At 45.9% G+C, this 14,782-nt stretch overlaps 1 protein-coding gene across 2 annotated transcripts in view; it reads left to right on the forward strand.

Annotated features, from left to right (window-relative positions):
- Window positions 1-13,190, forward strand: part of CREB3L1 (cAMP responsive element binding protein 3 like 1) — a 68,272-nt gene extending 55,082 nt beyond the window's left edge. Inside the window, exons 7-12 of one of the 2 annotated variants that reach the window (XM_090033041.1) lie at window positions 45-103; window positions 2,795-2,863; window positions 5,384-5,483; window positions 9,198-9,312; window positions 9,942-10,206; window positions 10,945-13,190. In XM_090033041.1, coding sequence (XP_089889167.1) covers window positions 45-103; window positions 2,795-2,863; window positions 5,384-5,483; window positions 9,198-9,312; window positions 9,942-10,206; window positions 10,945-10,981 — 645 coding nt within the window. In that variant the 3' untranslated portion in view covers window positions 10,982-13,190. Of the gene's footprint in view, window positions 1-44; window positions 104-2,794; window positions 2,864-5,383; window positions 5,484-9,197; window positions 9,319-9,941; window positions 10,207-10,944 lie in introns of both variants that reach the window. The other variant, XM_090033040.1, reaches the window with a different exon arrangement.
- Window positions 13,191-14,782: the final 1,592 nt, after the last annotated feature.

The following is a 14,782-nucleotide window of genomic DNA, read 5'->3' on the forward strand; positions in this document are numbered from 1 at the left end:
TGTATCTTTTTTTTTTTTTTTTTTTTTTTCCCTTCATCTTCCAGATCTCTGCTCAGGAGAGTCGCAGAAAAAAGAAGGAATATGTAGAGTGTCTAGAGAAAAAGTAAGTGTCTTCTCGTCCCTCTTAAGCATCTAAGCAGGGGTGGCCTCCATATCTTCCCTGCTCTAAAGCTCCTCCACAGTTCAATCAAAAATATTTCCTCTGCATTGAACCAAAAGATGGCTGTCAGCTTCAAAGCTTCTTCTCTTGACTTCTCAGTATTGTACAGAGGTGATCTAAACCACTACAGCTTACAGTAGCAAAGGCACTGCCATGTTTGGGCTGGCTTTAACAGTCCTTGTAAAACAGCACTCTTAAGTTAAACATGTGGTCAAAGTGTCAGGGGTTCCAATGCCTCTCTTCTTTCCTGTGGCTTAAAGCATAGCCTTATCTTGATGACGGCTTGCCTGATGGATGCTTGTGTGCATCCTCAGCACACACGGCTGTTGTAGGCACTGGAGAAATTTTATGTTTATGTTTGGGGGCCAATTAATCATTGAATACTGTAAAACAAGGTTTGAAATACTATTTTCTGCACTGGTGTTTGGTCACTTCCCAAAGCTAGTATCTGTTTCTTAGCAAACATGTTTGATATGTGTTCCTTGTTTGCCCACGGGCATCCTGTCATACCCTTGCACTGGGTTCCTCCTTAAAAATGCACTTCCTTCCAGCTGCCTTGTTCTGTTGGTAGAGCTTTAAGGCCCATAGTGTAGGTAGTATGTTTGGTGAGACTAATGTGTCCCTGCTAGAAGTTGCTCCCAGTTTGCACATGGAGGACGGTATGGGACCAAATTCATTTTAGTTACAACCTGCTTGTCCTGTTTGTTCAGATGATGACTCAAAGTTCATGATAGTCAGGAAAAAGCTGAAGCTGAATTTTGTTTCCTAAAGTTCTTCAGCTGGAGCTTGGGTTTTCTTCTTAAAACAGGAGCTAGAGGAATACCACTTCCCTTCCCAGCCCTCAGCTTTTGTCTTGCAATGACAAGATCAATGGATTGTAACATAATGATATACTCTTAGGGAAGAAATAATTGAGGGCCCCAATTCTACAATCAGATCCATGAAGAACAGCCTCTTGTACCTCCCTTGCTGGACCTCTCCCAAGCACAGGAATCTGTCTGCTGAGCTCCAACTGCATAACTATATATTTTTTTAAAATATCTCATCCTTCCCCTATGTTGTTAACACTACCAGTTAATAACCTGACTGGAGATTAGGAAAACAGAAAGATTTTGGAGAACCTACTTAACTTTTCACCCTGTATTGCTATTTGCTTGTTTTGTCTAAGTGGGGAGAAATGCACAATGAAAACAGATGAGTGGGTTTCACTTTAAAGCTTTCACATGCTTATATAATATATCAACTAAGGGTGTGTGATCATATTGCCCTCTGGCGGTTGGCAACCCACATGGAGAAGAGTCTGTCACTTCCAGCAAGGCGGTTGCTCTCTTTATTTACATAGGTGGAAGGGTCTTTCTCTCCTGGCTGGTCAAGTTCATTCCCCTTTCTCAGTCTTGGTGTCTGTGTGTGAATTGGTGCTGACATAACTAGTAGCTCTTGCTGTAATATTTAGGTTGCAAGGTATGTGGGGTTTAAATGAAAACTAAAACCAGTATTCACTGTAATTAAAAATAGTAACTGAAACATTTTATTGACATTAGTTTCCATCACTGGCAGCTTGCACAAAGTCCATGCTCTGAACCTAAAACATTCAACCAGGAGGTGTTCCATTAAAAGCACAATTTATACACTACATAGATTGTTCAAAGAGTGGGTAAAATCATATTGCATAGTTGCATGTGTTGGAAAACCTGTATTATCAGGGTCTTGTCCATGACCATTGTTCTTTCTGGAGTAATTTTCCTTCCCCTATTTCTTGTAAATTTGCTGAATGTTTTCCCTATGTTACAATAAAAATAAAGAAGGGGGAAAAAAGAGGCCATACAGACTCTCCACTGCCATCTAAGGACTAGGATCCAAGCTGCTCAAACATGGGCTTGTGGTTCTCCTGAATACTGCTAGCAACTAGGGCAGATGCTCCTTCAGTTCACATGGTCAAGAGGCCAGAGCTCTTCTTGCAGAAGGTCCTCTGGTCTTGTTTCCCAAGTACCAGGGGCAGAATTTGCTGATGATGTTAGAGATGCTTTTGAGGCATTGTGTTCATTCTAAAATGTCCTACAGGTGATTAGAGCATTGATGACTTGGGCAGTTTCAGGAAGGGTCTCTTCCTCTGACTGTAGGTGTTTGCACTTCAGAGTGCAGCGTACTATAGAGATATGTGAGCTAGCTGTAAATGGGATGAGAAGCAGGGTACACTAGCCTGCATGCAGCTTCTTGCCACCACAGCTAGAGGGCTCTGGTACTTGAGCTCCTTTGTTTGCACCTAGCTTGAGTATCTCTATACTGTACCACAGGCTGCTACGTAGACATACCTTGGGTCTACTGGCTACTTTGGTCAGTCTGCAAAGTGCAAATTTACCCTGCCTTCTACTTATTTTAGAGCCAGAAAGAAGCCCCCAGGGGGAAGGAGAATTACTGTACATTTTCTAAATAACATGAATTCAGTTTTGTTCTGACTCCTGCCCCCAGCTCTTAGGATCAAATGTAGCCAAGCTGTTCTGAACTGAGAACATAGCTTCAGGGGACACATGGGCCATAGGCTGTTCAGGGTCCAGGCAACAGTGGAGGAGGTGCAGTGTTTGCCCATTTGGTCTGCCACTCGTAACTATCTGGCCTGGGATTTTATCTTCGCAGGGTTGAGACTTACACATCGGAGAACAATGAACTCTGGAAAAAAGTGGAGACCTTGGAAAACGCAAACAGGTGAGAGACCCTGACCCAAGTCCTGGCTAGAGTGGGGCTGCTGGGAAGAGAGGACAGGGGAGCTTTGGGAAGGCAAGGCAGCCCTCCCCCAATTTTTGGCAGCTCTTGGGCTGCTCAGCAGGTCCTGGTTTCCCTCCAGTGGCAGCTGTAAGTCAGCTGGGTTTGGTTAGTGAGCAAGCTTGGAATGTTTGTGTTGGGACAGCCCGGCAGGGGCTATGGGCCGAGGGGGGGCGGGGGAGCTCTGCGCGCTCCCTTCCTGCCTCTCCCCATTTGTTCTGACCCTTTTTCTAGACTTGCACTGCCATTCAGACCCCTTCACTCTGCCTGGGATCTCCAAGGCAGCTCCCATGTGGGAGGGCCCTTGCAGGCATGACACCCATCTTGCATCTCCCTTCCCCTGTCCTCTTAAGTGGAGCGTGCTGTTCAGTGATACACTCTAAGGGAGGAATAGGAAGCAAGGCACGTACAGTGCCAGCTTTGGATTTCCCCTGGAGAAAGAGCTGAATGGACAATGTGACAGGGCAGACTTGTACCTCTCGCTCCTCATCGGACCTGGGCACAGATCCCAATTGCACCTGACCTAAAGCAGCTCCCTCTGTCTGGCACCATTGCAGCACTGCTGTCTCTACGGCCTGTGGGAGCACTCTTTTTGGTTAGCACCAACAACTGTCTTGCTGCTCCCCACCCCACACCTGAGACTAAGGGAGCTCTCTCCTATCCTCACTGACACTGCTCTCAGCCTCAGAAAGTGAGTCTCTTCTCTAAGCCCCAAAACAGGCCTCTGGCTCCCTTAGCTGAAAATCTGGAGAGCATGAGGTCCTAGTATTCAGTGCTGGCAGCCTCTCTACTCTGGGAATTTGTTTCCTGTGAAGCTAGCAGGGAAGATGCATCCCCACACAAAAGCAGTGGTAAATAGCATTTGGAAGAGTGCTGCCTTCTTTCCTGTGCAGTTTTGGTACAGCTGATCCAGTATCAGTACTGGGACTTTCCCACTCACCTCCAGCTTAGGGTAGGAAGCCCTTTTGCAGGTCTCTGTTCTGGCTCCATGCACACACATTTAAATATGCACCCCCTGGCCACAGAGGCATCCATGGGGATTCCTTTGAACAGTGGGCCTTCTGCCAAAGTGAGGAGACTGCTGTCATTGACCCTGTTGACCAAACCCACATCTCCACTTGACCTTATCACACAGCTGGAGCTGGCCAGGGGCTATTGGGCTCCCTGCCCTCACTCTGATCTTCTGTCAGGCTCTTTGTCTCTATTCCCCTGATGCTGAGGCCTTGACTCCAGCTTCCAGGCCGGAAGCTGCTCTCTGGAGACCTCAGATGTCAGTCAAATGCCTTTTTTTAACTTCTGCAAGCCAGTGGGCTGGTGAGGCCTGCCACCTTCCGGACACGAGATAAGCTGCAGCTTGTTCCTCTGTTCCTCCCTTTTTTTGAGACAAACAGCCAGGACTTAGAGGCAGCACTGTCAGCCCCAAGCATTCAAAAATCATGAGTCAGCCCTCCCCCCCTCCCCCCGCCAATCATGGGACTGGCTTAAAAAACTTAATACTTTGCAAAACAAGAAGCAGAATTCTTTTAATATTTTGCTTTGTGGTTTTACTGAAACAGACCCCTGACACCCCTTCCCCCCCCCCCACCCCGGCCGATGAAATCTGAGATTAGTTTCTGTTTTTCATAAAGTCCCAGGGCCTGGAGTCGGGCAATTACAAAACAATCACAAGACTTGCCATCATATCACAAGAGTTGGCAATAGTCCTGAAGAGAAAGTAGTGGGCAGTTGTCACAAAGGAAAGCTGGGTTCTCCTGGCTACAAAGCTGGAGATGCAGGATCAGAAGCCCACCCCAGATCTCTTTTCCAGACCAGCGAAGGGTTCTGCCTGTGGCAAGGGGTAGTAAAGACTATGTGAGTGTGTGGTAGTTTTCAACAGGAAAGAGAGAACCTATTGTGTCCCAGCCAGTGTGGCTAAGGGAAAAAAATTATTTGCTCAGTTCAGCTCTCTGCTTGTGCTTGGCTACAGTCTCTGCTCTTTGCCAAAAGAGAAACTGAAACATGATCTTTTTAAAAAAAAAAAAAAAAAATCCTCCCTACCCCCTTTCCCTCCAGCCTGATGCACATTGGGATGTGAGTGAGGGTCTGGAATGTGCATCTTGCCTTGGGTACTGAGCCCAGTTGGGTGACCTGGCCTGCAGTCTGTTTCTGACTTTGGATGTAGAAGGGTCTCACTTACCCTTCTCTTCACACAGTCAGGTTAAAGCAGAAGAGCAAAGGTGGTACCATGAGAAGTATCCTGCCCTGCCCCCCCCCCCAGTCCCATCAGTGCCACTTTCTCTGCTGCTCTCATTTTCATTTTTCGTCTGCTCCCTAGGCTCATCTGGTGGGAAGGTTTGAGAGCGTGGGGGGAGCACTTCTTATCCAGGGCAAAGCCATGGTGCATAGCGGAGCCAGAGTTTTGTTTCCCTCAGTGATCCATGCCTTAGCATTATCCTATTCTTTTTGGTTATTTTTTTGTCCTAGGACTCTGCTCCAGCAGTTACAGAAGCTCCAGGCTCTGGTGACTGGGAAGGTCTCCAGACCTTATAAAATGGCTTCTACACAAACAGGGACCTGCCTAATGGTATGTGTTTTGTGTCCTCCATTCCCTATTGACCATCTTCCTTGCCCATCATTCCCTTCCCAGAGATCCCAGGTGCTGTTCTGTCTTGCATGCCTTGCTGCTTGAGGCAACCCTCTCCAACTAATGGAGTCTGCATGTGTCCAACAGAGAGAGGAGTTGCTTAGGCTTATTTATTTCCATGGAATAAAAAGGAAAACTTACCTGCACACATCTTCTCTAGGGATTATCGTTATCTTTCTTGATGCCTGGAAGAGCCTCTTTCCACCTTGGAGGCCCAATAGAAGAACTGCCCTTCCAGATTTGACCAGGACTTGTCTAGCCCAGTATATCTTGTCCTACACTGGCCAATTCTGGATGTTTAAGAGGTGGTGCAAGAAGCCCTGCAGTGGGCAGTTATTAAAATCAACTACTTACTGAGGAAGTTTCTTCTGAACCCCCCTCAGCTAGAGGTTGAGGCAAGGGCCAAAGCAAGAGGGTTTATGTCAGTAATTCAGTTTTAATCCCAACTTCTTTATGGATCCTCCCATTGTGCATAAACATCTAATTCTTTCTATAAATCCTGCTAAATGCTTAGCCACATGGAGAGCTTGTGGCAATGGAGAGCTTGTGGCAATGAGTCCTACACGTTGTCTCTGTGCTGTGTTTAAAAAAAAACAAAACAAAACAAAACCAACATTTCTTTTAAGCAGATTTAAATCTCTTGCCTCTGAATGTCACTGAATTCCCTTTTGTTCTGGTGTTATGAGAGGTTCAGCTGGAATATTTGCTTTACCCTCTCTGCACTGTTCATTACTTAACTCTAGTTTTTTCTATGTCTCCTCTCTGAAAAAGGCTAGCACTGGTTAGTTTAATCTTCTGTCCTATGAAAGTGTCACTATACCTCTTACCACTTCCCTGTGAACCCCCTTCCATCTGCTGTTTCTTTTTTTGAGAGAGGGTAACCAGAAATGAGCAGTTTTCCAGGTGAGGGGACACCATTCCTTTTATACAATGGCATTATAATGTTGGAAACATTATATTTATCTCATTCTTCAGGCAAACATTTTGTTTGCTTTTTGTTAACCATTGCACATTGAGTGTAAGTGTCATTGAGCTCTCGCAACAATACAGTTATAGTTGATTTTTAACATGACAAGATGTGTGAATAGTTCAAAGTATTCTTACACTCTACTGCGTGTAACTTGTGGTTGTCAACAACGAAAGTAATTTGCTGCTGTGCTGCCTATTCATCTAACTTTGTTAAATCCCTCTAATTCCTCATGGTCATTTCTAGTTTTGACTAATTGAACTAATTGTTACCTCCCTGTTTTGCAGATTATTGACATATTAAGTAATACTGGCTTTAATATGAAAGTTGAGGGCACCCCACTTTTAAACTTTGACAATCATGAAAGTTGACTGTATATTCTTAGTCTCTGTTTTGCCTCATTGAAAGTGTTAGAACTTACCTCCCATCTTCTGACAGTAGATAGCAGCTGTCTGAAGACATTCTTGTGAAGGATTTTCTCAAAGGCTTTTTGAATGTCTCACTATCTGTTTTCCTTTATCCACTACTTTTGCTGATGCTCATCAAGTTGGAATCAGCTGGAGAGACTATTTTATTTTCTTTGCAGATGTTTTTCTGATCTGTCCTTATCTTATTAGTAGGTTAAATGTTTATAATTTATTATTGATTCCTGTTTCTGATACAGAAGTAAGACTAGCTGGTTTGAAATTCTCAGCATGTCCCCCTCCCTTTCCTTTCTCACCAACACCTTTTTAAAGTTTTTTTTTTTTAAAGTTGTTAGCTAGGGCATTTGCTACTCTCCAGTACTCCCTGTAGGAGAATATTTTTAATACTTTTTTTAATCAGCTACAACACTGTGTTACCTTTCTTTAGAGCTTCTAGGGGCAAGCTATCTGGGCCTGGTGACTCATTACTTCTTAATATATCAGAGTTTGTTCCAACACCTCAATTGCTGACAATTATTCATCTTTATTACCTGGAAAGTGTCAGTCTGAGAGATCTTCTGATGCAAAGGCATCATTTCTCTTTTCAGCAATACCTGATCTGTCTTAGTTGTTCCCTTCATGCTATGGGAATCCAGCAGACATATCAGTTCTCTTGCAGACTTCCTGTTTCTGAAGTATTTCAATAATTTGTTGTTTTGGGGTTTTTTTTCTATTTGGGGCTATGATTTCTTCAGACTTTCCCTTTAGCCTCCTAATTTCCATATCGCATTTCACCTGCCTTACTTTAAGCTTCTCTGAACTGGCTTCTGAAGGATACCTCTCTGACTTCTTGAACCTTACTGCTTATCATTCTGAGTTACCATTTTTTTTTTTCCTACCCTTCCCCAAATCCTGTTTTATTGAGGGTTCTGCCTGCCTTCTGTGACCATTATCACATGCTTAAGTATCCTTCATGTTTAATCTAAATGTTTTCAGTTTAGGGCTTTTCCCTAATCCATTTTCCCCCCTTTTTGTAAAAGCGCTCTTTGTACAACTTAGCATCCCTGTGTAAATATGTGGTACCTTTCCACTCCTGTAATTATCTGGTGGCCATTACTATTTAGTGGCTCTGGTAAGCATGACTTCAAACCAAGTTGAAAATACTGTCCTCACTTGAGCTCTAGAATTTTCTGTTCCAAAAAATAGTTGCATATGGTATCAAGAAATTGCTTCCATAACTCTTATTTCATATGAACTACTCAAGTGTCACATTGTAGTAGAAATGACTCATTGTTACTATCTGATTAGACTTTGTCACCTCTGATCTTTCTTGGCACTGGACAGTCTGCTGTTTCTAAGCTGGAGGCAGGCAGTGTAACACTGTTTGTGTACTTGTATTCTTACAACATGAGATTTGTGTCTATACAGGATGTAATGTATGTTCCTCCCACTCTGACTTGGTATCTCTCGTGCATTCTAGCAGCTCTTTAGGTACCTGCCAATCTCCAATCGGTCATCTAATCTGTCCTCCCCTATAGTTTACAGACAGGAATTACTATCATTCATTGATTAATTGATTTATTTTTTTGACCTTCTGTGATGTTGTAGTGATTCCAGTTATGTCACCATCTTCTCTGATCACCATGCACTTAAATTAGCTTGTGGTCTTGTCACATTTAACATAGCCAGTAGAGGTTTTTTTCTTTTTGGCCACTTGTCTACTTTTATTCAGCTCCTCACTCTGACACTGGGTGAATCTATCCCCAGTGTCAAGCTGTCCCTGCTCTAGTTCCTGTCACTTCCGTCATAGCTTGTGATGAGGACAGAGGTCTGTTTTTTCCTGACTGAGCAGATGTGATCTTTGCCAACTTTCCCCACCCCCTGTTTTAGACAACTCAATCCACTTTGTGCCAGGAGTCTGGCTCTAAGCTGGTTACGGTGGACTCCATCCTTTCTGTTTAGGCTCCATCTTCCCCAGAATATTTCCCAGTGTCTTTTCACAGCCTCTCCTATCCACACCATGAGATGTGGAAATTGCCCCTGTCTTAATAGCCATGGATGTGAAACAGGATATTCCAAAAACAGCAGCAGAAGAGTACCCCAGACTTACCCCTTTCTGATAATCTATGATTAGCAGAGTGAATCCTTTGCATCTCTGTGCATTTTAAGTGACCCAGTTACCCTTTGGACCAGATGACCTCCCAGTGCCTGCATGGCATGTGCAGGATCAGTACATTCCTTGTGGCTGGCTGCCCTGACTGCTTTCTAACATTTTGCCCCCAGGTGCTGGTGCTCTGCTTTGTTCTGGTCCTGGGATCCATGATGCCATGTCTCCCTGAATTCTCCTCAGCATCACAGACCGTGAAAGCAACCCCAGCACCAGACATTTATACAACCAGTAAGAGTGAGTCTGACCAACATGTCTCTCTCATCCTGAAGGGCTTCAACACTTCTTCTCCAGATACACATACAGTATAAGGTGCTTTCTCACAGTGGAGTCCCATCCATCCCTGCTGAGATTCTGGCAGGGTAAACTTCCTTGCAGCTGGTCCCCATCCATCCCTGCTGAGATTCTGGCAGCAGGAGCTTCCTTACAGCAGAGTCTGCTGATGCCTGCTGGGGCTAAGGCAAGGATTGGGGCTTCTTCACAGCTGAGACTTAAGTAGTGAGAGCATCCCGTGGGTACTGCTGTATTAATTCAAGCTGTTTCACAGCAGTGCCCTGCTCTCACCAGCTTGGATTCTCCATTTGCTGTGGCACCAAAACAGCATAGATGCCAAAGGACAAAAGATGAGAGAGAGGAAAATCAGGGCCTCATATCCAGGGTTGGCTGAGTGTATACTCAAGGCAGTGCGTTTGTATACAAGCACTTGCCCCGGGCAACAGAGCTGGTGTGTATATGCTCATGGGCTACATATATGCACTAGTTTATTCATGGGCTACCACCTGCTGAGTGAGATTAGTGGGCATATGCCACTGAGACCTGGTCTTGTTCTTGGCATTTAGTGATGACTTCCTCTTTGACAGTTCAGTCACGGAGCCTCCTGTTCTACGATGAGGGTGCTGGCTCTCTAGAGGAGAGCTACAGCTCCTTCCTACCTGTGGAGCATCCTGATGACTGGGAGACTGACAAGGGGCAGTCTGAGGAGGGGAGGCCTCAAGAGCGCATACTTGGCCACCTGGCAAGGACACATGAGACAGCCAAGTACCTAAGCAAGTCCCAGCTGGAGGGTCCAGACCAGAACCAGACTGACCCAACTCTCGCTCACCTCAAAAAGCAGTTCCATGAAAGGTAAGCAGGTATCCCTAACGTTCCAGGGGCTCTGTCTCCAAACCAAAGCATGACTTAGGAGGGAGAGGGCCCAGCCCCTTTGCTCCCAGTGAGGGGAGCTCTTTGACAAGAGGCTCGTAGTTGGCAGAATAGGTGAGCTCCCTTCCTGACCCATTTTCCTGAGTGCATTGGTCAGGGACCTGTCTGTAGAGAACACACAACCCAGTGGAGCTCAGAGTAGATGAGAGAGGATGCAGTTACGCTGATGTAACAACCAATGAACCTGAGAGGCTAAGGGGTTCCCAGCACTTGCAGCGGGGTCGGAGTCTGTCCTGATTAGAACCGGGAAAAAACCACATCACAAAAGTGTTCTTCTTGTTTCCAGTGCAGATAGTGTGAGCAGAAGCCACCAGTGAAAGACACATGCATGTGTCTGGCCTCGCCACTCCTCTCCTCTCGCTCCTTATCCTCCTAGGCCTGATGGGCAAATGCAGGGCATTGTGTGTAGGTATGGGGAGGGGAATAAAGGGAGAAGATGATAAAAGGTATCTTGAAAAGCACCCTCTGCCCCTGAACTGAAATAAAGGGAGGCATCAGATCAACCCTCTTAGGATTACAGCAAAAGTTGGGCTTAGTGGATGGGGAAGGAAAGGTTGCTCTCCCTAGGAATGGTTTGGAACAGTGCCCCTGGCTGGGAGAAAATGGTGAATGCACAGGAGGTTGCAGTAACAGCTGATCATCATCTTTTCCTTCCCCTAGGGAGAGAAGCTCCAGTGACACAGCTGAATATTTGTAGCAGCTGCCGGACCTCAAGGCCTCGTCTGTCTGGATGCAGGATCCCCTCCTAGCTGAGTGATTTGAGGAGACTTTGTGGGAGAGGACACTGCATTCAGATGCTCCCAAATTGGTCTTGGGTTCATCCTTCCCCTTCTTGCCTGTGCCCTCTTGTTAGTATGGAACACTCTGGGAGTCGCAGTGACTGCCAAAACCCAGCTTGTGCCTGGCAAAGCCAGAGGAGAAAGCCCCTTCTTCTGCTGCAAGTGAACATTTGCCCAAAGGTGTGCATGTTCATTTGGGTCCTGGTCAGGAGGAAAGGGCATCTCTCAACAGACTCCTTTTTATGAGGGGACACTGCCCCATTTTCCTTCCCTTGGTCACATCAGATACATCTGAAGGATAAAGGATGTCCTTGGCTTATTGCCCCAGTGGAGAGGCTCAGGGGATAGTAACTTTGGGGTTAGTCTTCTGGAGCGGTTGAGATTAATTTCCTCCTCACCCCCTCATTAATATTCTCCTGCCTCCTCTGAGAGAAGACCTAGTTCCTTCTTGATCTATTTTTCTGTCAGTGGATGTGCATCCTTAACTTCTAATCCTACCTGCTACAACTAGCTGCGTGCAAATTTAGTGGGGGAGAACTGCCAGAGTCTGATTAAATAGATGTAAAATACAGCCTGCAAGCTCCTGGGAAACCAGAGCTCCAAAAGACATAGCATCATTTCCCCCCCCCCCCCCCCCCCGGGAACAATATAGGCTGGCCCTGTGATTCTCCCACTTTCCATTCTAGAGACCACCATGAGAGAGTAAGACCACAAGACAAACTAACACCTGATAAACCCCCTTCTACTGATTATTGCTGGAAAGTGCCTTTTTGTGATTCTCCAGAAAGCTCCTCGAGGTCTGTGACCAACAGACTGAGAATTACAGGCCCAGTGGCCCCTCCCTAAACCCAGCAATGTGGCAAAAGCTATTTGGGATGATGAAGTGGGAGCTCTCAGTAAAGGTCATCCAAGTGAGTGTGGGACACCTCTTCTCAGATGCTGGCACCAAAGTTACCAACCTCTCTCCACCTTTTAATGCCAGGCTCTGCTGAGCTTGGTGTGTGGAAATTGCCTCATCTCTGTCTGTGTGTGAGAGACCTCACTTCTAGTCTGGCCAGCCCCATGCTCTCAATCTCACATTAGCTCCCAGATGCTAATTTTTGTCCTGGGAAAGGCCCCTCCCTAAAGATTTGCATGTCTCTTTACTCTACCCCCCGCCACAACTGCCCCTTGCTGCAAGGCTTGTTCAGGACTCTAAGGCCTAACATCCAGTCTTGTCCAAGTTGCCCTACTTTTGTAAATAGGAGTCACTGTATCCCTGCTGGTTCTCTCACACCATGCTAGATACTTCTTTGATTCACTTATCTCAACCACCTACCCAAGCCCTTCTCAACACATTGCTGTAGTTCACTTCTTCCTCCCTCCTAGTCTCTCTGCAAGCCCTGAGATATTTCCACATTTGCACGAGGAAGAGAGATGGGAAGGCCCTCACTGAGCGTTCCCTTGGGGGTTCCAAGTTGGGGGGCAGGGTGGGGACTGCCCTCACATCCCTCTCTCTTCTCCCCCATTTTTACATTTTGTCTCTGGAGTGACTTGTACCTAATCTGGAAACAGCCAGCCACAGCCACATTCCCATGGACACTGCTGATGGGATGGGGAAGAAGAAGATCGACAGAACAACTCTGCTTCACGCGGGGTCTGTCCAGGACCCATCAGTTGCTACATACCACTGCACTTTCCTCTTGCCACCTCGCTCCAGCCCCAGCAAAAAGAACCACTGTCAGGTCTGGGCATCCCCTCTCCTATTGGCATCCCCTCTCCTATTGCCACCCAGCTCTCCCCTTGCATAGCCTCAGGCATGGCCCCCAGTGACACCATTGTACAGAGACCAAGAGCAGAAATCGTTTGTACATAGTGAACCTTATTTTGTATTATTGCCGATCCCTTAAGATATTGTATTTTGGAGACTCTCAGATCCTATTTTCAATATTGTATTTTATTAAGAGTTAGAGCGGGCTTGGCTTCTATTAACTTCCTCTCTTTTGGCAGCTTTCTTTCCCCTTGTAGCCCAGCAGCTGCCTTTTCCTTCATTTGCCTCTCTTTTTTTGCCTCCCTTTCTTTCCCTCCTGTCTCTTGCTCTGCAGTCGCTTTGGAGAAGCAAAATAAAAAAAAAAAGATGCAGCATCAGCACTTGGTTGATTGGTCCTTTCATTTTCTCGTTATCTTGCCAAAGCACATGGCCAGCATTATCCCTTAGAGGGTCTCAGGCTTCTGGAAAGTCCTGTTCTCCCTCTTCGCACACAGCCTCTGAGCAGTGTGAACAAGTAGGCAGTCTCATTTGCCATTGTACCACAGCTTGCTTTTTGACTGTGGGCAAACTATAGTAACCGGATCCTAGTTTCCCTACCTCCACATCATGACTAATCCCTTCCTCCCAGGGCTGGGTGAGGATTCTGATAGAATATTTATAAGGGGCTGAAAGCACTTCTGGCAGGATGTCGCATTTATGCCCCTGTGTCAGAGGCATCTTCAGTAGCATTCTAGATGAAGGTTCCTTGCACTCAAATCCCCTTGTTAGGCATAAAAACAAAGAAATGACACTTGTATTTGGGCAAAAGTTAGGGCATATCTACCCTCCAGATGAGGCTAAGGAGAGCCACGGTACAGCACAGCATGTGCACGCTAACAGGTGTACCCGAAATGAGTGTAACAGAGTTTCTTCAGAGCAGCAGAAGGTACCTGCCAGTAAGCACAACTGCAGTAAAGCTCATGGTGTCCACCCTCAGTCTAGGGTTGCCAGCCCTCCCAGATTGGCCAGGAGTCTACCGGAATCGACATCATTTTCCCTGTGACTGTTGAAAGCAGTCCGGGAGATTTTAATAGGATATTTTAAGAAAAACAATTTAATTAATGACTATGTCACACTGGGGGGAAAAAAAATCTCCCAGAATAGCCTCAGTCAGAGTTGGCAACCCTGCCTCAGTCTATTATCCTGTGTCTTGGGGAAGCCATTTATACCAGAGCAAAGCAGTACCTTTTGACCCCACTGTGCATAAAACCCAATAGGAAATCAGGCCCTTCATTTTCTCAAGTGTTCCAGAGAGATTCATGACCACTTTAGGGAGTGATATGGCCCTTTCTGCAGCTGATAACTTGGGTCCTGACTTTCATTTAGCCCCCTCTTGAAAACTTGATGGTGATGGAAACCTGTCTGCAAGCTGCAATGTCCTTCTGGTAGCAAGATGCCCAGAAACATGGGCAGCATTCTAGTCATGGCCTCAGCATTGTCCCAGAGGGAGGGCTCCATGTCCTGTTTGCGTCCAGGCCATTGTGACCCTACCTGAGCAGCCTCACATGGTTGCGATTCTTCCCTGAAGCATGTCACAGGCAGAAGGCTAGAGTGGTAAGGTTCGATGTTTGCACTTTGAGATTTTTCTGTGGAAGGACAAAGGATTGTTATTCTTTCTTGCATAGATCAAGTGCACCCATGTCACCCATTTGTTGAATTAAAAATCGTGGTTCGTTTCTCGGGAGGAGGAAAAAAACTTCAGCTACAGACACACTTTATTAGCAACACAAAAGGTATATATTTGCAAATAGGGTCAGAGAGAGAGACAAAAGATCAATCACTCTGCCCCCGGGCACAATCATTAGCAGGCTTTTATCCCCTCTCTCCTGACCACGTGTGCAGAAGGAGGAATTTTTACAACTCATTTCCGGTTCATACAAACATATATGTAAACATGTCGCTTCATACGTCCCATGTGCATTATAATTAA

The sequence above is a fragment of the Crocodylus siamensis genome, chromosome 2 (genome assembly GCF_052110815.1).
Source record: "Crocodylus siamensis isolate JL-2025a chromosome 2, ASM5211081v1, whole genome shotgun sequence".
NCBI lineage: Eukaryota > Metazoa > Chordata > Crocodylia > Crocodylidae > Crocodylus > Crocodylus siamensis.